Genomic DNA, 27,995 nt, shown 5'->3' with positions numbered 1-27,995 from the left:
AACAAAAGAGTTTTTGAACGTTTTTTTTTTGGCAAAACAAACGTTCAAAAACTCCTTTGGGCAGTTCTTTCAGCTGGTTGTTATTCAAGTACCTACCAACAAAAAAAAATGCGGATTCTCTAAGTTCTTTGTAAGTTTCAATGATATCCACACACTGTATTGGCTAAAACTTTTAAATATACGACCGTGTCAGTTTATGGAATGAGTGAGTCATTACTTCCGACTACTTCCTTGTTACTTGAAAACAAAGAGACATTAATTATGCATACTTAATAAGAGTAGACACAGAAACACTCTTAAATGGCGGGATTTGTTTTAATGTTTGTTTTTGTCAGGAATTTGTAAAATACGTGAATATGTGGAATTTCCAAGTCCGTTGGATGGGGGAAAAAACTTTCCACTTCAAGATATCACGCGCAAAGGCCGCTACATTTCTAGCTATAGTCATCCGTTATAAGTGCCAATAAGGACCCAACAAGCTTACAGTTACAGTTTATACGCTTATAATTGTAAATTGTGAATATAATTCAAGTAAAATTGTTGCAATAGAGGTGGACGTTGCGCTACGATACCGTGTTTCTTTTTATCTTTGTCTTACCGATCCTAGCATCGGATCCCTCGCTTCCCACGTGTCTGATTCTAGAGTCTAACACGCTGGCTACTCCTAACGTTACAGGAATTCACCAGCTGTTAAAATTTTCAAAGAACGCGCAACAGCTGGATGGAAAGAGTTGCCACAAGGGCGTACATACTTTGTAAAGGATAGACACATTGAAAGGTCAATTTCTCAAAAACTACTTTATGTACAAAGTTCGAATTTTGAGAAAATTCTAAGATTGCCGTCATGATACTAGATGTATCCCTGCGTATCTCGTACGTGTACGTTAATTTTTTTTAATTTTATTGACATTGCGGTCCCTACGAAAGTGTCTCCCCGATTTTATAAGAAACTGATGCTTTTCACCATATTTCCTGAATCCTGACGCCTTTGCCTGTAAATCGTCTGTCAAAATACACAGGAGATCCGTTTTCCAATACTGTGGAGCCACCAAATCCGCTGACAGGTAGTGGCTTGTAAACCGGTCCTTACAGAATGCATTAAATTGCAGCTTATCAGCCAACGAATGCAAACAAAGATTATTGTATTGATACAAATGGCGTCCTCCAACTCCCGTTTACCCTTTTGTGATAATTTTTTCATCCAAATACTGTTGACATGTCCACTGCGGGAAGGCTTATCCATTCCGTATGCATCAAATATAACCAAAGATCTTTAAGTAGCTCTCGTAACTCAATAAATTTCCCTGTTTTTCCTTCTAAAGTATCCCCCCCCCCCCCCCAATAAGTTTACAACACAAACGGCGATACTTTTAAACGACCACGTGTTCTGACCAGACTCCTTTTCAGTTTTTGATTGAGAACAGATTCATACCTGAGTTAATGAATAAAGGCTGCAAAAACGAATTTATTATAGGAGACACAATATTTCTTTTCAAACAAAACCAGCCCCTCGATTATTATTTGACAGACAAAGAAGAAGTTATACTTACAGCCACCGCAGCTGGGTATTGTTAGCAAAAACTCCTTTGGGTAGTTTCTTCAGCTCGTTGTCAGTCAAGTTCCTATGAACAAATAATCACACCTTAATGACGGCCACCATGTTACTTGTGTAGTATAAGCTATAAATGTACATCTTTACTAGTGTTGGTTAACCGATTTATTTTTTGTCTAAATAAATAATAATCACAAGGTCTTACTTGAAACTCATTTTTCCTCAAAGGAGCCAAAAGATAAATAAATGTTATACCAGCAAGTCGATTATAATCAAACTTCTTTTACCTATCATATGTTTATGTTTATCGTTGAGTTTTCTTCTATCACTTATTGCTTTAAACAAAATATAGGGTAAGACCCTAATATTCTAAGACTATAAAGAGATTTAGAGACTCTCTGAACAAAGTTGCAGTTCCATTGCCTCGATTTTTCTAAATGACCGTTGAAGCATAATCCCATTCTATTGGCTTATTTTTCCTTGAATAAGGTTTTCCAGGGACTGTTAACAAATCACCCGAGAGCGACCATTTCTGAAGCAGTTGTCCATGTTTCTTCTCTTAACGTAAACCTCATTTTACCGCACTTAATATGGCTTTAATGGAAATATCTCGTTCACGTTTCAAGCAATCCAAAAACTCTATGTTCATCGCGTGAATCTATGTTGTGGTTTGGGTGATTTTTGGGCATATTTGGGAGGAGATAGTTTTTCTAGAAGGATTGGTTAAATTGAGAGATATAAGAAATATTGAAGAATTAGTGAAGTTTTAGAATTAGAATTTGTAGTTAATAATTAATAGAGGTGGTAATTTCATAGAGGATCTGTTCGCTCATTATACCGATTTTTTGGAAGAGTTAGTAAGACCGCATGTCGGATGGTCGTGGAAATTAGGCTTGTGGTCGTTTCAAGCGATAAATGCCTCTTTCTTGGCTAGTTTTCCAATGCGGTCGTCTAATTTGTTAGCATGAAATGTAACTTGTGAGTATGTGAGAGTTACTTTCTAATATATAAAAATGAGTTAAAATCCAGCTGTAAACATTCCAGAAAATTTCTGATGAACATCACCATCAATTAAAGAAAATTGATTTTAAGTCCCCTCCCTTTCTTGTGAGTAAAGGGGGAGCGGAATAGAAATCAATTTTCTTTGGTATAGATTTGGCCGTGCATCACCGATGATCGAGCGGGAGCTAGCAGTGAGATGATCCTGATTGCAGAAAATGTATTAAAATTTCTCTCAAAGCTTGTCACTACTGATGAGTTCAATAATCAGCCACGTTACCAGCGTGTTTTTCTTCAGTGGCCGAGTGGTTAAGGTATCCGACTGGTAATCTGGAGATCCAGGTTCAGATCCTGGCTGAATCACATTTTCAATCATTCCCTTAGTTGCATTGATTTGAGTTCTCAGATTAACTGTTTTATGGCGCCGTGGCTCAGGCCTCAGAGGCCCGTTTCTCGAAGGACCCGGTAACTTATCGGGCCCGGTAATTGGCCCGTTAAGTCCCTGATAATTTAACGGTGTTTCTCGGAGCTCCCGTTATTTACGATCCCGATAATTTTCCCGGTAACTTTCCCGGTAATTTATGGGAGGACATGATTACCGGGAAATCGCAAATGTTGCGACACTAAACAAAATGGCGGCCGGAGGCGGACTTTTTTGTTAAGTTAGAAGACCTCGGTCTTATCAAAGACGACCCATTTTGGCCGACATGACTGACTGTGAAGTCATAGAAAGATTCCGGCTTTCACGAGCGAGAATTGAGTGGCTTGTGAATGAACTTGGAGACGAATTGCGGAGAAATACAGCGAAAAGCTCCGGAAGCAAACGTAAATACAGGAGTAGTACTACTGTTGCTGTCGTGTTGTTTTGGAGAATGTTTTAGAGAATGTTTGAAAATTAACCGCTTACGGTGTTTGCATATAGGCGCTATATAAATTTGAAATATTACTATTTTATTGTTATTATCAACAAACGATGGAAGAAAAAATAAATCAATATTTTGTCAGGTAAACAAGGCGCACATTTTTATTACTCCGAAATGGCTTCCTTTTAGCATAAAAGGGTTTCCTGTCATGTAAAACTAAATTAACTAATCCTACAGCAAGCGAAACTGTTTTCTTTTATATATCATTCGAAATTCTTTGTGTTAATTTGCAGAATTTTCATAAGTAGGAGGAAGTCAGAAATCTGACATACTACAAATAAACGTATACATGAGAGAAAGCGATGAGAGTCGTATCAGGCGCGGTCGTCGAAATACACAAATGGTGTTTGCTGCATTAGCTAGAGGTAAAAAGAACAAGAAGTGTTCTGTAGTCACGATAGAAAAACGAGAGCAACGAACAAAAAAACCATCCCTCTTTTCGCAAAATAGTTTCAGTCGTATTTCAACTGATCGCACCTTGTTGTGTGATACAAAACAGTGTACATAAGTCGATTTGGCATCTGCCGCAAAAAAACGATTGAGAGCCGTTGTCTGAGAAAACCGGGCAGGCGTCACGGATGGGGGTCGGCCGATTTCCATCGTTTTTTAGCTGTTTCCTAGTTTCGGTCAGTGATGTTGAAAGGCAATATTTTTATATTCCAACTCCTTATAGTTTTCGAGATCCGACCGCCCCCCCCCTCCCCCCCAAAAAAAAATCGGCCGTTACGGACGAGAAATCCGGTAAAATTCAAATGCTTAACTTCGGTAACGCGTTGACAAATTACTCGCTACTCAAATTCTACCAACTTCGAGAATCTCTTATTTGGATAGTTTTTCTCTGATTCTAAGTCATCTCAAACTTTCTCGATACGTTTATTACCTCAAGAGAGGAAAAATGATTCGTACGTAATAAAATTCGACAGATAAACATGTGTGTTTATTGACTTTTCGTAAGATTGTTTTCTCAAAAAGGCGGCCGTTTACGGTGAAAGAAAATAGTTATAAGAAATCATTATCATCCCCTTAACACGAATAACGAAACTGAAGTTTGGGATCTACAAAATCAGAAGCGCTTTCAACCTTGATTTCAGGTGCATTTTATCCGTAATATTGGACAAAATAACATGTCACGCACATTGTCACGCACACTTTAGCTACATATTCTTCAAGTTTGGATATAAAAGCTTACACTACATTTGTTTGATGGATAAACCTAAATGTAAAACGCTATGACTGTTTATATTCTCGGATTTTCCATCGCGTCGCTTTTTTAAATCTTGCTAAACTTCTGAATAAAACACTGGTTTAACTAATTTTCATTCAAATTAAGGCATGACCTTTCAATTTCAGCGGCGCGGATTTCATATGATTTCATTTCATTTGCTCAAGTATGCAAGTGGATTTCATTAACACGTTTTCCAGGGGTGGGAGGAGGGCTAAATTTACCGCTTTCTGTCCACCGTCAGGAGCCCAGCCACCGTACAATACGTCAGACTGGCACTAAAACAACAGTATTAAATATGACCTACAAACATAAATGTTACTGTGACAAAGGTAATTTTTCTTCAGCTAAAAATAGGAATTTTCCTTTCTCTTGAAAAACGGGTTGTCAAAACTTGGTTCCCATGGTGACATCAATGTGACAGAACACTAACCAACCACAGCAAATTGTGTTCTGGTAAATTTTTAAAAACAATTTCGTAGTCTCAAAGGTGCTTGCACAAATATTAGAGAGATTTAATTAGCATCGCGTAAACGTGAAATGCGAACGGCAAAAAAACAAAAAAAAAAAAAAAAAAAAACACGTGACCACGATTTTCCCGCCATTTTTTGCCCCTTGCCGGTCGCTTTTTCTACGTGACAACAGGCTATTTTGCGTTTGCCGGCTACGTGAGAACTACGTAAGTATTTCTTCCTATATTTCTTTCTATATTGTTGAAAACAAGTGGGTAAATTAAATTTCATGTTTAAAAATCGTTCATAACTCACTCCGTACCCACGGGCGGATCCAGGAGAGGGGGCTCCAAACTTTTGAAACGTTTTTACTTATCCCCTACACCACCGAGTCCCCTTCCCTCCCCCCCCCCCCCCCCCCCCCTGTCAGCATATTTTACACACTCCATAAGATTTCCCGGTAGTGGTAAATTGGGTGTGCGATGTTTCCAAAAGTATTGCCTTTCCTTTAACCCAGAAAGAAGTGTGGACGGTGTAGGTAAGTCGTGTTGCCAAATTGTAGCTTTCCGCTAGCCTGCAGAACAAACGTTGTCTTATTTTATTATTATTTTTTTTTTGCATTTTTCAGGCGAGCGGAGGCAAGCACAGAGCGCAAGTCACGCGCGATGAGAGAGCCCCTCCCGTTACGCGTCACTCACGCTTTGCGCTCGCCTCGTGCCTGCCTCCGCTCGCCTGAAAGAAACGCAAAAAAAAAAACTGATACGCCTGTTTTGCAGGCTACTTTTCTGCTAAATTACGAAGACTGTCATGCTTCACCACGGCAGTTGGAACCGATTGAAAGAAAGCAGAGTAGCGCACTGTAGAGCACTAGAATTAAGTTTTATGGCAAAAGGATTTTTTTTTTTAAAAAGGCAACTAATTCAATAGTGATATGCTATGATATCTTACGATGCAAGAATTTTAGTGTCAGGTGTTAGTGTCAAACGAGTAGTAAAAGAACAAAAATAAAAAATAAATAAATAAATAAAAATACAAAAAAAACACTGGTCTTATGGGGACGGGGGGGGGGGGGGGTCCGGACCTCATGGAACCTCCCACTGGATCCGCTACTGTTACCGCACTTTTCTTCATGAATTGACCATAGTGAGTCGCAAAACAGCTTCATTTGACGAGTAAGCGAAGCTAAAGTCAAAAGGTTCACGCTATTTTATGTGAAACGTGAAAAGGCACAGGTATTTTTTGTGCGGTTTATGACATCCCAGGAAAAGCAAATGTCCGCCAGGGATAATAGAATAAAAAAAATGGGGGTAACCACGCGTTCTTCTTAGATCATTTAGCTCCAATTTGAAAAAGAAAAAAAAGATGCCATGCATTGATATGTACTATAAATCTTTTTAGAATTAATGCTACTGAATTATAACTTTAAAAACTACAAAGGCGTGAACGAAGATCCTGCTTGCTTGTACGTTGGATCTCACAGGAGATATAATCAGCCAAACTTAAAAAATAGACGATGGGAAGTTCAAAGACTACTGCAAAGGTGACACAACGTAATATATTGAATTATCTCTGAAAACTCTGCTGTTACCCCCATTTTCTTTATGAATACCAATAAACCTTGCTACTGAGATCTACTTTTGCCGCATGGTCATAAACTGCAAAAATCATCATGTATTGTAGGTGGTGCCGGCGTCGTCAAACACCCGCTCCTTAGAGACACAGTGTACCACCCCCCCCCCCCCTCCCTCCCCTTACACGACAAGAATTGTGCGGGGTAACATTTGGTAACATTTCACTGAAATCAGGCATAGTTTTTAATATTTGTACACGAAACTCTAAAAATCGACATATTTTCCTTCTATTTCTTAAGCTACTTTTACAGAAAACGGTGACACGATTTCTATATGTAATAACCTGGAATAAGAAAAAAAAAACTTTACCCAAACAAACACTTCAAATGAAAAGACTTGTGCCAGATCAGTAAGAAACAAAGGATATTTACCTGGAGAATTTTATTTCCTTTCCTAAGTACTAATTGATCGATGTGATAAGGCTTACAAATACCTTAAAAATCGTCATATTTTGCAAGGCTATCAACATCGCGGCTCTCTCGTAGGAATTGTTTATGGAGGAAAGAAAAATTAACTGAAGACTGGCCACTCAAACTTTTCTCATGCCGGAAAAGTAAGAATGACTTTTTCTTACCCGCTCCAACTGGAACTGGTCGGTTCACAAGCAAATACAGTTTGATGAACTCGCGTTCTTCCACTTATACCCAGCGAGGAAAGATGGCTGTGTAAATCATGATTGCAAGATTTCACTGAGACGATCGTGGGATTACTTTGTTCCGGAACTGGACCACAGGGTTAATTTGCGTTTTAAAACAAACAGCTCATTCTGGAGGACGTGAACTTCTATGTTCACTTGGTGCAGTGAAAGTGCGCAATTTGAAAATATTGACCGTTACATTTCCCCGCTTTTCTAATGATGAGTGAATTCCGACGAGAAAAATGTTTGACGAGCTATTTTCCGAAATTTGTAGGCAAATTTAAAATTTCAAAAATGTTAACAGATCAGTTGGGGCATCAGTATTAGCTAAACTAATACAGAGCATTTCCTTCGTTGATTGTTGAGCCATTTGTTTGATATAGTGCGTTACTACGTATTAAAAAAAAGAATATTATTTGAAATGAATAATATAATGAAATATTATTTCAGGTACTCAGTTTCATTTAGACCCCCAAAAAAATGATGGACTAAGCGCTTTCTTTAAAGTGCTACTACGATCAAAATTTTGCATCCCTTTTTTTCTTCAGCTTTGGAAAGTAGAAGTGAGAAATACTAACCACGCCAAATTTTACATCGAAATTCCAACGGGAAGACCAGTTATTTTAAACGCGAAGTTCAGCTTCGCTGTGCCGCCATTACTCAAACGACAAATGGACGTGAACTACATAGAGAGCTGGATCTAGTTGCACCGACAGGAATATGACGTCATACGCGCACAACAACATGGCCTGCTTTCGAATGTTCGATCTCGCTGAAAGAAGCCACTTCTTTTTATTTTAGTGGCTCAAGGGCCGTCTTTACAACACACACGTATTGTGGGCAGCCGAAAGAAACCTAATGGTGGTTGTTTGAACATTTATGGTTCTGAAATAGGTCAAAAGGAGGTTATTTCTTCAGACTAATCGTCTTTTTGTACATCGCACCGAAGTACTAAAGACGTATCCTCTCGACGACTTCGACAGCTGCTTCGAGGGAAACTCAAACGCAAGGACTGCCATACAATGCTACTGCCTCGATGCTTACTTTTCCAGGGTAAAGCGAGGGACTAAGTGAAACGATTAGGCCAAGATAACGGATCGGAAATGAACTGTTTTCGTGAATGCGTGCAATGAAAGCAAGTGGCGCGGAGTGGTGGTGTGTATGTTTTGTTTATAGCTCATTGTAGTGCTTTGTTTGTCTAGTGTTCATTACGTCTACTTCCTATAAGTGTCATGCTTTGGTAAAATAAAATTGCATAGATAGTCCATTTTATTCAAAATAATAATAATAATAATAATAATAATAATAATAATAATAATAATTGCTTGTGGTATAATATTGACAATCAACTGCCTCGAGTTTTTCGAATGGTCTCCTCGTACAAAGCACCCAACACATTTCTGAAAGACTTGTATGCCGACTGTAGAACACACAGCAAGGCGAGATTTTCGATCTGTATTAAATGAGCAATTGTAATTAAACTGATTGTGACATTGACATGAAAAATTCATATCTATATATTGAAACAATCACATGATATGTGAAAGTACAGGTCAGAAGAAATTTGCAGGCAACTTTCCAGCTGATGTGGACCTGCTGACACTCCAACTTGCAAAATTCTCTAATGTAACCATCACTGATTACTGCGAGTCAACAAGGTATTGTGGCAATCCTATTTGGTCTGTGTTATTAACTAATATTATAATACTATTATTGAGCAATTTTTTTAAACATCACTTGTAAATTATGCTTTGACTGCACCTTTGTGCAGACTTGCATGAAAATTATCATCTGGGACAAGTCAAGATAATATCTACAATTTAAACCATATTAGTTTGTACTAAAGAGAACAAATGAACCAAACTGACAAAATTGAGACAGTATTTTGTCCAATACCCTATTCTAAAGAGTGTGGAAAACTACCAGTGCTTGGTAAATTTCATCTTTGTGTTTGAATTATTAATTTTGTATTTTTGCCTTCTTTTGTTTTCTTGGCAAAGTCTGTTATATGAACAGCCAATTTTATAGCATTTTTTGTACAACAATAAATTTCTAACAAAAGTATTGCACTGTTTTGGTATATACCAGAGACAGTACAAAGGCGTCAACAAGGTCACCTAATTAAGCACACCATGGTAAAAAGTACTACCCATGGTAATAATGCCATAGTAAATCTCACTTAGCTTTTAGTTTAGATCTGTCAACGACACTTCCTGAACCTTAAAATATTGGGATCTGTATTATTAGGGTTAGTTTAGGGAAGCATGAAGGCATTTTCACAGTTACAGAAGATACCTTGTCCAGAAGAATGAGCCAGGATCTTACACTAAGGTTTACATTGTACATAATGTGCAAATTTATAAATGGAAGGGAGAGGAGGAGAACTACCAGCAAATTTTTGCAATATTTAGCATTGATATCATATCAATATGACAAGTAGGTACTGGTAAGGCATGCAGACTGTGTGTGTGTGTGTGTGGTTTTTTTAAAAGTTGCTGTCATACCCATGTCATCAAGAACCACAATGCTGCAGACATGGTGAGAGTAGACAGCAAGACTGGCCTCTGACTTCAAGGGTAAACTTATCTTTATACAGGGAAGGTTTTTGGCCAGTGGGATCATGGCATGCATTCTTGTGCTCTGAGTATTCTCATTGTTGAATATGGTTATCAGAGAACGCCACAGCAAAAGGCGTACCTTTAAATTTGATCCTAGAAACTGCCAACATAGCTGATAGGAGAGTCTTCAAAAAAATCTCCTGGATATACAGTGTAGGTCAAGCACATTAATATAAACAGTGAAGGGATTATGGAAATTGTTTACTCATGGCCAATTAGTTTGTTGGCTTATTCATAGTGAGAGAGATTTGAGTGTTATGTCATAACAGCAACAACTAAAACAAAACAAAAAATCCCCCCCCCCCCCCAAAAAAAAAATAATAAAATAATAATAGTAATAATAATAATAATAATAATAATAATAATAAATGAAAAAAAGTAAAATATGTGGTATTATTGGCATAAAAAATGGCTTTGATATTTAAAGCTGGCCCTGTTCTTGGTTCTGGTTATTTTCTGAAGGCCAAAGTAAAAACCCACAGATATCAACATCCAACATAAGAAAGCCAGGGCTATTTGACAGAAGGAAAAAGCTAAACAGAATAGAAAAACAACAAACACATAGTATAAGTATAAAGCATGAAAACGTTTGTGGGGTCATGTAAGATAAAAATTACAAGATAGAAAAAAAATTTAAATGAAGTTCATGTCGCTGAACAAAAACAAAAAAATAAGCTGTGGTTTGTGTGAAAATTTAGGTTAAAGTATTTTGGCTCTTAATTGAAAACACCAAAAAAAAAAGACATTAAATCTCATTTCTGGTTGAATCTCCAAGAATAATTAAGGTATATCTGTGGAAAGGATGGTCATTCTTTCATAACTTTAATATTTCAATTTTATGTCTGTGAACATTGTGTGATTTTGTGGGAAAATACACAATACTGTTACAGGACAGTGTTATGTGTTATGCTGGCTCTTCACACTCAACATGTAAAATGATTACAATTATAGTGTCAGTTTTAAATGAGATCAAGAGGCTGGTTTGCTTGTTTCACTCAGATTCACACATCTTCATTGACCAAGGAACAAACATTATTGAAATAACAAAAATGGGTGAGATATGATGCAAGCCTACTAAGGTTTCCTCCTTAGCTGTCCTCCTAAACTTTCTTATTTTAAATCTTTAGTTTTCCAGCTGCATTTGAGGGCTTTACACAATTTATTGTTGAATGTTACTTGGACTGTGGCTTTAAAATATTAGGCCCCTCATGATTACTTCATTTACTTCTTGAAAGTTGTTGTAGAATGAGGAAGGGATCTAACCAGGTAATACCTGGTAGATTACAGCCCTGTAGTATTGTAATATTGCAAATATTCTGTATATTACAGCTACAGCTACCCACTTTTCAACTGAAGTTAATTATACATCATTTTAGTTTTGTCAAAGCTCTATTGAACTATAAAAAAAGAGGTTAATAGTTCTTTTTTTATTGATTCATTATGCAGCTTTGATTGATACATGCAAACACCATACACGCCACCAACATAACATCAACATGTATTGGTCTGGAGTTATCCATCCTATTCAATAATTTGTTGCTCAAGTGCTGCTGCGAATAGTGATTAGGTTCTGTTTACTGATCCCAAATAGAAAACATATCCAGAATATTAAATAACCATATGTCTACCTCCAATACAGTTGCTGAGTAAATGCCGGAGTGAATTCGTTTCTTCTTCGGCTTTACATGTAAATCCCAGGCTTGAATGAGCTGTTCGCGTGTCTTCGAAGCGTATTCTTTGCAGTCATACGACTCCAAATCCACCGCCAGGGAAATTATAATCCAAGATATTCGGTAAAATTGTCCTTTAGATCGCTTTTCACCAGACTGGATGGCGAATCTTACAAATAATCTTGCCTATTCACTAACTTTAGGACTTACGATAACTGAGGTTTACTGAGTTCTTGCAAGGTTCGATGCGCGTATGACGTCACACAAAGATCTCATACAAGCAACCGCATTTTAGAATCACCACGGGCGTCACTTTGCCGTCGACGGGTTTTCGACGGTTTTCGGCCACGTATTCCCAGGATCAGTGAGCTTGTATAAAGCTAATTAATAGCTATCTTTGCAATTACGAACTCATTAAATGGATTGGAACACGAAAGGGGCGAAAATAGAGGTAAAAATTTTCGTCGTAGTGGCACTTTAAAGGTTTAATCACTGTCAGACCAAGAATTTTTATGACTCTCAGAAACTCTGGAAAAAATTAACGTTTGAGAAAGCTGTTCACTGTTTCTCTCGTGAGATTGCCACGCTTCAAAGCGAGCTGAGTTCCAGCAACACTTCAAAAGCATCAAGAATCGAATATAAACATCCCAAAAATCAGAAATTAAGTATACATGTATCGGAGGAGAGAACTAATTGACCAGTTTAGGGTTCTAAATACAAATTGAGGCTCTTATTTCGGCAGCCGATCAAATTGTAAGGGAAAGAGCCACAGCTTAAATTAAAATTTGCCAACATTTTTGTCAACAAAAGTGCGTGACAATGTGCGTGACATGTTATTTTGTCCAATGTTACGGATAAAATACACCTGAAATCAAGGTTGAAAGCGCTTCTGATTTTGTAGATCCCAAACTTCAGTTTCGTTATTCGTATTAAGGGGATGATAATGATTTCTTACAACTATTTTCTTTCACCATAAACGGCCGCCTTTTTGAGAAAACGATCTTACGAAAAGTCAATAAACACACATGTTTATCTTTCAAATTTTATTACGTACGAATCATTTTTCCTCTCTTGAGGTAATAAACGTATCGAGAAAGTTTGAGAAGACTTAGAATCAGAGGAAAAACTATCCAAATAAGAGATTCTCGAAGTTGGCAGAATTTGAGTAGCGATTAATTTGTCAACGCGTTACCGAAGTTAAGCATTTGAATTTTACCGGATTTTTCGTCCGTAACGGCCGATTTTCTTTCTTTTCTATTTTTTTTTGGGGGGGGGGGGGTGGGGGTGGTCGGATCTCGAAAACTATAAGGAGTTGGAATATAAAAATATTGCCTTTCAACATCACTGACCGAAACTAGAAAACAGCTAAAAAAAATGAAGGAAATCGGCCGACCCCCATCCGTGACGCCTGCCCGGTTTTCTCAGACAACGGCTCTTAAATCACGCTAGTTGAACTATAGCTTTTCAGTTTTAAAACTTGTGTGAGATTATTCCTTATACCCAATATTCTCTACACTTAATACTAAACACCAAGAGTCGAGCTACTTCAGGCAACTGATCATCGCTTCCATGATGATGCAAAATAATGATCTCTCTCGGTTGCTCTTTTTTGACACAACGAAAAACTCGAAGTTAAACTTAGCACGTATTGCACAGTCCTGTCGCATTCATAACCGTGCTTTTCCATCGGCAGCGAAATTCAATCAATCGAATGGACTAAGCGTAGTCCCAAGTCGTTCTCCTTCTCTTGCGAACGAGCGTGAAGCGCGCGCAAGAGCCTGGTAACGGTCCCCTATTTTACCGGGTCCGGAGCAGATTACCGGGAAAGTTTACGGGTGCTTCGAGAAACGCAACATCGGGACCCGTTTCTCGAAATTCCCGGTAACTTCTGGGCCCGTTATCAGGAAACTTTATCGGGCCCGATAATGCGTTTCTCGAAGCACCCGTAAACTTTCCCGGTAATTTCCGGGCCCGGTAAAATATGGGACCATTGCCATGCTCTTGCGCGCGCTTCACGCTCGTTTGCAAGAGAAGGAGAACGCTTTGGGACTACACGTAATCCATTCGATTCATTCGAGAAAAGCACGGCTATGGATGAGACAGGACTGTCTTCGTGCTTTTTGAAGGATAGTACAATACGTTCTAAGTTTAACTTTTTCGCTTTATCAAAGGGGAGCAACCAAGAGAGATCACTATTTTGCATCATGCATGGTATCGGCAATTACTTTCAGGAAACTCCCTGATGCGAAATAGAACCTGAAAAGGATTATGAATGTTATCATCATGAATTCGTGTTGTAAACATCAAACTAATAGTCAGGATCAGTATATAATTCCTTCAAAGTTGTAGAAGAGATGAAGCTAAGCAAGCTATGGCGACCGCCGGGACTGAAGCCGGTCTGGGTGGTGTCCTATTTTTAACGCCTATTTCAACAGTTCGTACTGATACAAATTTACTTTTAGCAGCCTCAGTAAGTATAGAGAATATTAGGAAAGGGAAGGATCTTATACAAATTAAAAATTGAATAGCTATAGTTCAACTGGCGTGATTTGATCGTCTTCTTCGGCAGACAGAAAAAATCCGAAATCGGCTGTTGTATCATACAACAAAATTAAGGCTCGATCAATTGAAATGCGACTGAAACTATTTTGCGAAAAGTGGAACGATTTTTAAGTTCTTTATTCTAGTTTATCTATCGAGTGTAAGCTTCTTATTCTTTCTCCCTTCAGCTAATGCAGCAAACACTGCATTTGTGTATTTCGAGGACGGGGCATAATTCGACTCTCATCGCGTCGCTCTGTTTATATCAATGGTTATGTTTCCATTTATCTCAGTGTAGCATGTCAGATTTTTAACTTCCTCTTACTTATGAAAATTCTGCACATTACAAGAAAGAAAACAATATCGCTTGCTGTAGGATTAGTTTTGCACGACAGAAACCCATTTTATGCTAAAAAGGAAGCCATTTCGAAGTAATAATGTGCGGCGAGTGCATGAGCCGTGTTTACATGACAAAATATTTATTTTTTCTTCCGCCGTTGTTTGATAATTTATAACAATAAAATAGTAATAATTTCAAATTTATATAGCGCCCACATGCAAACACCACAAGCGCTTTTCAAACATCTAAAACAACACTTACAGCAACAACAACAACAATAGTACTACGCCTGTATTCACGTTTGCTTCCAGAGCCAGCGGGCAGCTTGAACGGGCCAGCTTCTCGCTTTATTTCTCCGCAATTCGTCTCCAAGTTCATTCAAGAGCCACTCGATTCTCGCTCGTGAAAGCCTGAATCTTTCTACAACTTCATAGTCAGCCATGTCGGCCAGAATTGGTCGTCTTTGACAAGACCGAGGTCTTCTAACTAAACAAAAAAGTCCGCCTCCGGCCGCCATTTTGTTTAGTGTCGCAACATTTGCGATTTCCCGGTAACTTTACGGGAGGTCATGACCTCCCGTAAATTACCGGGCAAGTTACCGGGAAAATTATCGGGATCGTAAATAACGGGAGTTTCGAGAAACACCCGTAAAATTATCGGGGACTTAACGGGCCACTTACCGGGCCCGATAAGTTACCGGGGAGAAACGGGCCCCAGGGGCCGACGAATGATACCTATTATGGTGTACCCGTAAAGAACACCCACCAAGTAGTATTTCTTAAGGAAAATACAAAATTTTCTGTAAGTGACACCACGTGCAATTGTTAGACTTTTTAATCGTACGTAGTATGCGATACACAACCAAAGGTAATTCCAGCGGATCAACCAGTGTGTACAGAGTATGCGCTTCCATTTGCAAACTGTAATTTATTATAGGAGACACAAACGCAATATTTCTTTTCAAGGAACACTAGCCCCTCGATTATTATTTTACAAACAAAGAAGAAGTTATACTTACAGCCACTCCAGCATGGTATTGTTAGCAAAAACTCCTTTGGGCAGTTCCTTCAGCTCGTTGTCAGCCAAGTTCCTGTCAACAAATAATCACACCTTGATGATTGCTATTATGTGTCTTATTTTTACTTACGTTGTGTAGTATAAGGTATGCATGTACATCTTTACTAGTGTTGGTCAACATTTTTTTGTCTAAATAAATAATAATGACAAGGTCTTGTTTGAAAATCATTTTTTCTCAAAGGAGCCAAAAGATAAGTAAATTTTATACCAACATGTTCATTATAATCACACTTCTTTTACTATCACATGTTCATGCTAATCGTTGAGCTTTCTCCTATCATGTAAGGCTTTAAACAAAATATAGGGTAAGACCCTAATATTCTAAGAGTATAAAGAGATTTAGAGACTCTCTGAACAAAGTTGCAGTTCCATTGCCTTCATTTTTCTACATGATCGTTTATGCAGAATTTACATCATCATGATCCCATTTTATATATTTATTTTTTCTTGAGTGATATTTTCCAGGGAGTCCTCTTCCTTTCTAGTCAGTAAGGGGGAAGCGGACTAGAAATCAATTCTCTTTGGTGGATTTGGCCGTTTATCACCGATCGAGCGGGAGAGTAGTGAGGTGATCCTGATTGCATAAAATTAGTTAAAATGTCTACCAGGAGCTTTCCATTATAAGTTAATAAACAGCCATGTTGCCAGCGTAGTCGGTTCCAATCAGTTGCTGAGTGGTTAAGGCAGCCGACCGGTTCAAATCCTGGCTAACCACATTTCCAATCATTTCTTTAGTTGCATATATTTCTTTTCCTAGATATTTTAGATGATTGATGTTAGCAAAAAGTCCAAAAGCTACATCTTCTATTTTGTAATCAGACAAGTCCCCACGAGACGACTTATGTAAGGAAACGTTACTTTACAATCAACAAGGAATAATCGTCGATTTAATTAGATTTAAATAACGTTTAAGAGGGAAAGTCTACTAAGACCGAGCGAAATCATAAATAAGTGGCACATGATGAAAAATTAAAAACTCTTCATATTCCGTTCAGAGATACCCCATGGTTGTTTTAAAAACGTGGAAGGATGTTTTTTCCTGAAATATATTTTTTAAACCAGAAAAAATAAAATGGAAAAAACAGTGACGGCCCCTCGTGGTTTGAAAAACACCCGAAATAAACATGGTTTACACCTTCTCGTAAACTTCGTTCTGTTCAATTCGCATTAAAGAAAACCCAGTTTTCTCCCGGAAAATTTGTTTTTGAAGTGTTTATAAAGTATCTGAGTCCAAAAATACTCCAGTGGATGAATTTTCCTGGCCATGAGGAGCTACAAAAGAATCTCAAAAATTCGCTCGCTCCAAATTCTGAATTTGGCGCACTTTTTTAATAGAATATTTCGCGATCCGGTAAAACACTAAATCCCATCAAATTTAAAATTATAGATTGAGGATGTATCGCTCGAAAATCTGGTTTAAAAAATAGTTTCGGGCTGTTTACCAGCGCCGAGCCTTAGCGCTAACAAAATGACGAAAATCGCAATATCAACGTGTAAACAAACTGCACATGACTGCAACCAAACTAAGAGAAACTATTGAACTTTCATGTAGTTTACCTTGGCATTCGGCTGTAAACCACCAGTGAAAGGTCATGTTTTGCTAACTGCAATAAGGTATTGTCTAAATAAGATATTTGCTTGTGTTTGTATCCCGTCAGTTATTATATAGCCATCTTGATGTGTGAAGTCAACAAGATAAATTATCCTCACTCATTGCGATGGAGCGACAATCAACTTAAATGACTTACCATCGGACCACTTCTTTTCGACTTGAAGATCCTTTAAAATCGAGATGAGTTTGCTTTTCTTTGAATTACGAAACGATTTTTTTTTTTTTTGCTTCGAGATGTCGTTACTGGGCCGTTCGCAGAATAACTTGAAGCGAAAGCGCCCTAATTCGAGTCAGTTTGTTTCATAAGTCACGCAATAAAATGTCACGCTTTAATTCACCTGACGTTAGGTTCGGCTATGTTGCGCGGAAAACGCACGGGCAACGTGTGTCCTGACATGATGAAAACGAAAAACAAATTGAAAACAATGAAATTGTTACAAAAGTGTGGACAGGACCGATGATTTATACACACCAAAAGAAGCCACAATGCAAGCCTCGCTAGAATATGATAATCTTTGCATTTTAATGATCGAGGTGAAGCCTAGGGGAACACTTTTCTTGTTAGAACCACTAAGTGTTATTAACACCTTAGTTTTCGCCTTCGTGCAAAAGTCACTACGGTTTCGTTCCTGACTGTTCTCTTGGGAATGAGACAAAATGATGTTATCAGCTAGAAAAGAAGCATGCCTCTGACTGCTGACATGCGCATTCTTGACAAAGAGAATGCAGTTTATCGATGCATGGCTTTTCCCATCGAATTGTTGCAGTTGAGAGGTCAATGCCAAAGGAAGAACACATTTCCTAATGGTAAAAAGAAAAATGGGGGTGGGGTGAGGTTGGAGGGGGGGGGGGGGGGTATGAGCGCGTACTTATTTTCCCGAACAGCGGCTGGTAATGGAGCCGTCCCCGTATGTTGCGACCGCGATATCGGCTTTTGGTTCTCCGAGGCAAGGTGCCAGAAGAAACCTGCTGTGAAGGCTGCTATAGCTACTTTAACACACATCGATCATTGATCTTGAACTGGATCATTTGTCACTGTGGTAGAATGTATTGTAATAAATTAAATAATGGTTTGTTTCACGATGTAGTAACTCAAGTTGTAGATCGAGACGATTCCACTGCTTACTACTAGTCTTCACCAGGCACTGAGGTCAACTCATCACGCTTCAGTATCTATGTCACGAAGTTCTGATCCTGCAAGTGCTGCATACAGGGTCTGCTTTACTTCCGGTTGGCTGTCAAATAGGACTTCTGAGTTAGAACCTAGTCCTTCGTGTCGCACTTGACTCCAGTATCCATACCATATCTTGTCTGTCGCTCTCTTACTGACTCAGCTGACCACTGATAACAGCGTGGTTGGTCTCTCAAGCTTCTCCGCATAGTCTACTAAAGCTCTGTCAAAGGACTTCTCGTCTCGCGCTCTAGAGAGTGCTGGTGTTGGCCACATGACCGACCGCTTCCATCACGTCTAGCTGTCGTATGATGTCATCATGTCCCGTTGCGGACCCCAGGGAAGACATGCTTAAACGTACTATCTCTCCACAAAGTCTCATTACCATGCCTTTTACACTTTTGAAGTTATGGAGGGGCATTCCCTCTCCCTCTCCATCTTCAGAAGACAAAAAAGGAAAAAAAAAAAAAACAGGTCTAGATTGAGTTTGGGCTATGCTGACATGCCAAGGAATATATCGCGTTTACTGAATCAAACACTTAGGTTTTCGCGGATAACCAAAACTGATAACTCTTCAGGTCGCTCTAGGACGTCGACCCTTGCAGCAGTCTTTGTTGAAAGAGCGCCGGTATGTGGGCCTTCCACTTAAGATTTGCTTGCTTTACAGTGAATACAAACTCCTGTTTAAGTTCGTGTAGCACATCAAGTGTCCTGCGACATCGGAATGTTTATCACTAGAGAGCTGGCGACGCAGCGTGTCTGATGAACGTGTTGCGCGAAACAGGGCGCCTGTCTCATGTGGTGTTATTTCTTGGCATGTACTGACAACAGCCACCTCTGTTCACCATCAAAGTTCGCCCGCTTGCATTTTCCGATGAGCGTTTTAGCTGAGACCTAATAGGGCTGACGTCTGTAGATGCCAAGTATGAATTTACTGCGTCTAAAGGCCTAAATGTAGCTCCTGATGTCATATAATAAAGTTATTTTATCTTCTAAATCTGAACTGTGCAAAAGGACAAGCCAAAGGGAGTCCTATGCAACATAGGGCTCGGGCTCCAATGCTTGCAGTTTCTGGCCTGTTATCTGTATCGTCTCAGTAGCATCCACAATAGGCCTGGGGTCACGGCATCACTTATTGATTTATGTAGTGATTAGTTCAACGTTCAAAATATCAGCGACGAAAAAGACAGAAACTAATCACGTCTGGGTTATACTCCCACGCAGTCGCTTTTAGGGGAGCAGGTAATACGATGTCCCTGAAAAAAACGACTGCGTGGGATCAGGCTGCGTTTGGATTGCGCTGTTTCCAAACTAAATTGGCCCATTGTTCAGTTACAGAGGAGGGCAGCGTATATGACAAAATTAAGGTGTACTAACCGAAAGACAGTACACCGGTTTGTTGCAATAAAGCTATGGACCGGACTTGCCTATCTCACGGTCTGCTTTTCTCACCTTCTCAGTATTGCAGCATGTTTATACAGCCCTGGTGGATCTCGTCATTGGTTAGCACCTCTGCACCGGCTAGTTTCCCACTGAGATGGGATAGGCAGGAGAAATGGCCTACGTTAGACTTTCTCAAGTCCGTTTACGTGAGGTCCAGTCAGGCGTTCGCCTCACGACTCGCCTTGTTGGTTACTCTTTCGGTGCATAAGAAGACGACTTGTGGCAAGACTATAACGGTCTACGCAGAAATGTAGAGGAAGTAAGGATCACGCCCACGCTAAGATAAGCTCAACTTCGGAGTAAACATCAGTTATTCCAACACTGCTAGTGTTGTCCCGAAACGTGTCTGTCCTGTAGATTGTCACGAGGTATGCAATACGTTTGTTGTTGTCTCAACGGTTCTGCACTAGGGTTGCATCAACGGAAGATTTGAACGGTTTACTAAGATTTTTTTCTGCCTGTTCACCTTGTCAGATAATTGAAGCATCCGCAAATTTCACAGAGTGACCAAAATGGCCGTTAGAATGATTGAAATTATCGGCAAATTACAAAAAAATTACAAAGTGTTTTATAATATAGAAATTTTATTGTATAAAGAGACGTATATTTGGTGAATTGTTCCCGCATCATTATTATATGTCCATCAGGTGCGTGACAATATCTTAATCAGAACGGCGGTGTTTTATAAGACTACAGTAAATCATTGTAACTAAAATAAACACATTTTAGACAAAAAAAGTGTTAGAGATCAGAGAAAATTCACGATTAAACAGAAAACTGAACTTTTTAAAGGATCTTGTTAACGAGGAATTGATGGACCCGACCCTCTTTCAGGTACTGTTAGTCATAGTGATCACGGAACTCTTTATCTGTCTGTATATCTTTCATTTTGTTAGCTGTTATTTCATGTTGGCAAATTCGACACATGCTAAAAGAACTAACGTCATTCTGGATGAGAAACTGCGGCAAAAACTTTTCTTAAATCACCTTATACCGGTATCTGTTCAATTTCCTTTCGTTAAAACATCATTCAAGCTCTAAGTAGTATCAATTATCTTTGGTGAATAAACAATTCACGCACACGCCAAGACCGTGAACCTGAATGAACATCACTGTTCACGGTGAAATTCAAAAGCTGCTTAATACGTGAACAGTCACGTTTGCATGTGCAAATAAGTTAAGGGAACTAGTTTCAGACGTCCTAATATTTGGATTTTTTTTTTTTTTTTTTTTTTTTTTCATTTTGGCCATTATGTAAGAAAAACCAATCACTCCTAAGTAAAGACAGTAAAGGAAGCCGTTGCGGGCCGAAAAAATGTCAAAAACAGTCGAAAATGGAAGATTGTAAAGTTCGGCTGTTTCTGAGATGACCGTGGAGAACTTAAAAATTAGGCATTTTTGTTAATATTTTCTTTGAGCCGACAGGGTTTTGTTACCGTCAAAGGATTTTTGCCCATTCAATTGGCATTTGCCAAGAGACGTGAATGTGATACCAGCTAGAGTCATTAGTCAATCGGGAGATCAATTATCAACCCTTCGAGCTATGATGGCTTTGTATTGTACATTACGCCAAGAAACTGATACTTAGATAACATCTTATTCAAGGTGAGCTAAATATGAGCTTCCTGTTTTATGTTCCATCGTAATATTGAGGGAAACAAGAAAAAAATTACAAAAGTCTTCGGCGATTTTGACAGAAACATGCTTATTGTTTACAATTGTTGACAGATTAATGTTGCAGTTATCGGGATTTTGAGAGCATTAGGTCTCAGCGCTGATAGAAAGCCCGAAACTAATTTTTAAACCTGGTTTTAGAACGGCATTTCGTCAATCAAGAATTCTAAATATCAAGTGATCTGGTGTTTTACCGGGTAGGGAAACTCTCTCCTGAAAAAGTGCGCCAAATTAAGAATTTCGACTGAGCCAATCTTAGTAATTATCAGTACCTTCCCCATGACCTTCAAAACTAGAGCAGACATCTATTATTTGCCTCAAACGATTCGTAAACACTTCAACTGCACATTTTCAATCTTAAAAGGGTTTTTTTTTTTATCGATGCGAATCAAACAAAGCGAAGTTGAGAGAAGGCATGGGACACGTCTATTTTGGGTGGTCTTCTTTACATGTGGGCCCGAACAGATTTTATTGTTTTTCCGGGTTAAAAAAAATTTAAGAAATCAAAACCACCACGTTACTAGAACTACCATAGGGTATCCTTAGTCAATTTATGAAGGACCTTCATTTTTTTTTTTTTATCATGTGCCACCCCTCGCTCGGTGTTAGTAGACATTCCCTCTTAAATGCGTAAAGGACACAGGCATAATTACCACAATTATTATAATCTTTTTTCTTACAATCATCATTATCTCGATCATAGACGCCCTTATCATTATGTTTTGATGCGTTCCCACTAAGACATCAAAGATTAAAACAAAAAGAAAGAAAAGAAAAAGAAAGGAGTGCCAAAAACTTTCTATTCTTCATTGTTGCCTCGTTTGTTGACAAAGTAAAATGAATTCGAAAAAAAAGAAAAATCCCTATAACTTGGAGTTCTGAAATAAGGTGAATCATCAGCCGTCTTTCCAATGAAAATGTCAGAGCTAAAATAAATTAATCTTTTGATGGAACTGGGAACAGAATTTAAGCATAGTAGGTTGAGCATGGAACGCATTATCAAACTGAAGCTCATAGACAACATAGCAAAAGGAGGAAAAAGTAATAACCAGCTTATGCTTCAATGGATTGGTTCATTGAAATGCGTCAGATAAAAGCTCGTTTTATTCTATTGTGAGATTAATAAAACATCGGAAATAGCGATGTCCTTTTTATACCAAAGATGTTTTTAACTGATACATCTGACACTTCTTTAAAAATTCTTCCTTTCTTTCTTTCTTCCTTTCTTTCTTTCTTTCTTTCTTTCTTTCTTTCTTTCTTTCTTTCTTTCTTTCTTTCTTTCTTTCTTTCTTTCTTTCTTTCTTTCTTTCTTTCTTTCTTTCTTTGTTACCAGGTGCCAAGTTCCGTCCAGTCAGAGGACGCAAAAATCAATGAGATGTATGAGAACTGATAGCACTGCTGCATTTAGCCAGGGGATAGCTGGTTTGAGTAGTTTTCCTAAGCCACTAGGAAAAGAAACTGAATAGAATTTGAATCGTCTGGAGTGAAATTACTAGTTTTGTATTTGAGCAAATATTGATAAATGCGAACAAATGATGAGCGTGGAAGTGTCATTCCGGTTCGAATTTCACCCATGATTGTTTTGTGCTTATGTTATTGATAGAGGAGCGTTCTTACAGGATTCCAGTATCGGTTGGTAATGGTCCAGGAATAGACGTCAGTTGTTTCCCTACACACGAAACACTTATCAAGGTGCGATCGTACTGCCAGGGTGAACAAACACAAGGCTCCGGGCATGCTGATGAAAGAGGTCAACGGAAAGGAAATATCAAAGAGTAGCATTTAACGTGTATTCTTTTTTATTCCTTTATGTATACATGAATCACGTAAATTAACACACAAGGTAATTGTTTTGTTGATGCTGTTGATATGTTAAAAAAGACAGTCCTTTTTAAAATCCGTGAACTAAAAACAGTAGATCACTCTAATCTGCCTGCCTCCCTGTTTTTCTGTCTGTCTGTCTGTCTGTCTGTCTGTCTGTCCGGCCGTCCGTCTATCCATCATTAATCATATCAAATAAGAGAGGTTTTGAAAACTGGGAGTTTAAATAGTTTTGAGTTCTCAGAGCGAGTTGACCACATCTAGTCCTGGGGGGTGGGTGGGTACTATGCACACTCGATCTTTGAAACGTCTACACGTTTTTTGCATATGCATTAAGCTACTTTCACACGGTACCGCACGAATTTTACACCGGTTAAAAGATTTCACCGGACATTTTGTTCACACGGAACCGTTCACACATTTTCGTTCTGTTCACATAGAAATGACAAACCATGACGGATTTAAACTTTTTTCAGACAGCGGTTTCGCCAATGGGCAGACCACTTCTTTACTATATGCAAAATGGCGTCGAGGAAAAGAAAGGCCAACGATGGTAGCAATAAACAGGGTAAAGATTCAACGCCTAAAGGCGTTTCAAACACAGTTGATTTCCCTACCCCGAGTGCATTAGTAACCTTTAGGTATCTCTCCTCGTGTGATAGATATTAAAGCTGCTGGTTTTTCAACATTCATTGAGGATCTCATAATTGTAGATTGCTTCTGCAGAAAAGGTCTGACCTTGAAAAAATTTTATGATTGGACACTGGACAGTTTTCACGCCACTCATCAGCCACGACGATGCTATTAGCAAAATTGCCACAAGGTCTTTTCTTTGTTTCTTCTTCAGATAGCTGTACAAATTTTTTGAATCCGGTTTTCAGACTGTAAAAGGACGCCAACACGACGTCGCATTCGTGATTGGAAAGTTTCGTAGGTCATAGCCATTTGCAAGCTAACATTTTGCATTTTTATAGACCGTGATATTTCGAAGCAAAGTGAGTAATATATAGACACTTTCCATGTTCGCAATCTAGAGTTTCTCCCTCTCTTGTTCCAGCTGAGTTACCACGCATCCATGCAACCATGCCATTGCCGTAGAAAAATTTAGGTAGTCAAGTTGTCATACCTCGCCGATCAAATTTTCGACCGTAACGGCTAAAAAGTCGTCCTCGAATTTGAAGGTCGAATTTCTGAACGGCCAGGCGTCTAAATTTTCGTACGCGGTTAACGTGGTTCCGTGTGAACGGAGCACCTAATCGTGCGAATTTTCAACCGGTCGAAAATCGGCCGGTACCATGTGAACTTGTTGACTCTTGGAGGAACGTCTTTATTTTTTCCTAAAACAAAACATTTTGCGCCTAGGGATAATTATAGAGGGTCTGACTCCTTCCAAATTCACCCTTACCAATAGACATGTTTGTAAGATCTCTTATTTCGAACATTCACTTAATTCATTGATACTTTCAAACTTTTGGAAAAAAACAAAAAACAAAAACAAAAAAAAAAAAAACAACAACAACAACAAAAGCAAACCTTCAACATAACAAAAAAGAGTGCTGGTGGATCAAAAATGGTTCCTACATTGAAGTTATAATGCATCTATAACTTTACGTCAGCATCTCATAGAAACATTTTGAGCTGACCATAATAAGTCTACGTTAAGTTTTCTTCGCTTTAAAACTATCAAACTTAAAGAGTTTTAGTATCAGAATAGAAAATTGGGTAGAAAAAGTTCTCCTTGCACGTCATGCTGATCATTATCGTTCTCCAAGACGAATAAGTATTTTGTAATATATGAAAAACTGATGAAAAAACATCAAGAGGACGATTTTCCAAGTGTGTGTTAATTAAAAGAAATAATCTGGGTGACTCACAGTCCACAACTATGAACGTTCTCTCGTCAGTGCCATATTTGCTTGTCGCCCGGCATATGTAGTTTCCCTCCTCCTTTGCTCGGATGCGTGCAGTGTTTGTTTCATTGACAAGAGTTGTTGAGTTCCTTATCACCGCCATATATATGGGAAGAGTTCCGTTGGCTGTGCACAACGTGAGCGAGGCGTTTAACGCCGATCGCACAACAGGAGCTGGTGACACAACCTTTGGTGGAACTAAAACAAGGATGATTAGATTGAAAACCGTTGGTCGTTGATGACATAACGCTGCTAATAAAAAGATATAAGACTGAATTTAGAAGGTGGCCTTTGTAAAATAACAAAAGGTAGACTGAATTTAGGAGATGGTCTTTGTAAAATAACAAAAGGTAGACTGAAGTTAGGAGATGGTCTTTGTAAAATAACAAAAGGTAGACTGAATTTAGGAGATGGTCTTTGTAAAATAACAAAAGGTAGACTGAATTTAGGAGATGGTCTTTGTAAAATAACAAAAGGTAGCCTAAATTTAGGAGATGGTCTTTGTAAAATAACAAAAGGTAGACTGAATTTAGGGGACGGTCTTTGTAAAATAACAAAAGGTAAAAAAGAAAGGTAAACCTTAATTTCAAAAACGTAAAAACGAAGCTGGGTGTAGCAACTAAATGTAGGGGTGCAAACCATAACCATGAGAGCATTTCTTGAGACCTGGACGCAAACCTGGTTGTCGTAAGATTCATATAGAAGTGGATAATCTTTTAGCCGCAAATATTTTACTTTCTCTGCAACTGCTCAAGCAGTTGCCCCAGTTGCTTGTCACACGAAATTTTCCATTGCAATTTTAACATCTGTGGTGTCTTCAGCTAGTATGTTCTTACCAGGTGAACCAGTGGTGAAGGATAACCGAAATCCTCTTCTTTCAACTCTACCATCTGAGGAGAATGTTATTATTGCTTGGTCTCCAGGTACAAAAACAGACTTTCCGGACATCTCACCGCAGTACACTCCGAAAGACTCTTTCTTCTCGTTAGTAACTTTCAAATAGTCAAACCTACAACGAAAAATTTTCTTTACGATCTCGAAAATACCCTTCCTAACATACTCGGCTATGAATTTCGCGCTAAAGAAGTTTTATCCAAGGTTATAGCTCACATTAACTCAACTGACACGTTTACCAGGGAAGGGCAATAATGGCTTCTGTGTCTGAAGGCCAATTGTTTTCGTTAATTATCGCTCTATTAAAATCATTTTTAAGCCAGCGACACACCTGTCGATTTTATACGCCGATTGCGGCGTATTTGATCGCCAGCGATATTATCGCAAGCGATTTTCGCCAGAGATTGATGCGGACACACTTTTTTCGCCGATCGCGGCGATGTGGCAGTTTTAAAAATTCATGTGATAAAATCCCCCAGCCTGATAGGTTGACTTTACTGATGATTTGCAGTAATGACCGTACGAAATCTCGGGAACGGGCACACTTGGCGAATGCCGGCGTATTTAATCGCCGATATCTGACATTCCAGATGTCGACGATTTTATACAGACGCCGATCGCGGTAATCGGCGAAAATCGCAATCGCTGCATCGGGCACACCTGGCGATTTTTGCCGATCGAGGCGATCGGCGTATAAAATCGCCAGGTGTGTCGCCGGCCTGCCTTTGTAGCTTTCTTTTTCTATTCTACTTCTTGATTCAGCGAAATGTTCCACAAGGCCTTGTAAATAATCCTTTTAAAGCCTGAACCGCCTTATACATGTCTCACTCATTATAAAAATTATATTTCCAGGACAATATAACTGCCAATAAGTCGACTTAACGAACCCGCATGATCCATGCCGCCCGGGCTGCACGTCAAAGTCTTGAAAGTCAATAATCAACGCCATGGCATCTGGGACAGAAACCGAAGATTCACAGTACTTATTCCTTGGGTAGTTGCTTGGATATCCAGGACTTGTAAGCGTGTTATTAACCACTGGACCACAATCTATTAAAGGCAAAAGTTGAATTCAATAAACAAAGATTGAACACTGTACATGAAATCAAGATCATTGCACAGGAAAACGATCCTGCAAATCTACGCCTATTTCAAGCATTTTACATAAAAGAGTACAAACCTTCCCTCAACTCCCGAGAGGAATGCAACGAATTTGCGGACCATTTGTTTTAATGACTATTTTATACATCGGTGACACTCGCTCATTAAATCGTTTCATCCTTCATTTTATTCATATTTGTATTTTATATTTCTCATACACTTCACATATTTTACACCTTTCATACATTTTACGTCACATTTATTTGTATATAAGCTGTACACGGAATATTTTCTGTTATCCTTGATGATGCCGTTGATCGGCGAAAGCTTGGATTTTTAATAACGTTTTACCCGAACTGTAGCTTAAGGCCTCATTTGAACTTCAATACTTTCATTTTCTACCTTTTTGTCTCACAAACTATTCTTGTACCAGATTTCATACCTTTTGTTTGCCTTTTTTTTAAAAAAACCTGTAAGACCTACAAGTGACTTTTAGGTTTTTACACCGAGTATCGTCCAGGTCACCACGAACACAAATGTCACTACCTGAAAATCTCTATGAATGTTAAAACATTATGGCTCTCAAGTTAGTTGATATATTTTCATACCTGAAAGTTACTGTGATAAACGTGTACTTTTCTAGTGATCTTTGTAAAGGATAATACACCAACACAGCTTCCAACATAGGCCACTTTCTCTTCAGGAGC

At 38.7% G+C, this 27,995-nt stretch overlaps 1 protein-coding gene across 1 annotated transcript in view; it reads right to left on the bottom strand.

Moving 5' to 3' along the window:
* The window catches only part of LOC146482798 (uncharacterized), a 123,737-nt gene that overhangs the window by 83,496 nt on the left and 12,246 nt on the right, over positions 1 to 27,995 (bottom strand). Inside the window, exons 7-12 of the mRNA XM_085106703.1 lie at positions 27,075 to 27,237; positions 26,130 to 26,302; positions 25,258 to 25,491; positions 23,180 to 23,300; positions 15,604 to 15,675; positions 1,551 to 1,622 (exon numbers count right to left, since the gene is read on the bottom strand). Of these exons, the coding sequence (XP_084962829.1) occupies positions 1,551 to 1,622; positions 15,604 to 15,675; positions 23,180 to 23,300; positions 25,258 to 25,491; positions 26,130 to 26,302; positions 27,075 to 27,237 (835 nt within the window). The remainder of the gene's footprint in view (positions 1 to 1,550; positions 1,623 to 15,603; positions 15,676 to 23,179; positions 23,301 to 25,257; positions 25,492 to 26,129; positions 26,303 to 27,074; positions 27,238 to 27,995) is intronic.

This window comes from Pavona decussata, unplaced genomic scaffold, assembly GCF_977016875.1.
Source record: "Pavona decussata unplaced genomic scaffold, jaPavDecu1.1 SCAFFOLD_43, whole genome shotgun sequence".
NCBI lineage: Eukaryota > Metazoa > Cnidaria > Anthozoa > Scleractinia > Agariciidae > Pavona > Pavona decussata.
This window is presented reverse-complemented; position numbering and strand designations above follow the sequence as displayed.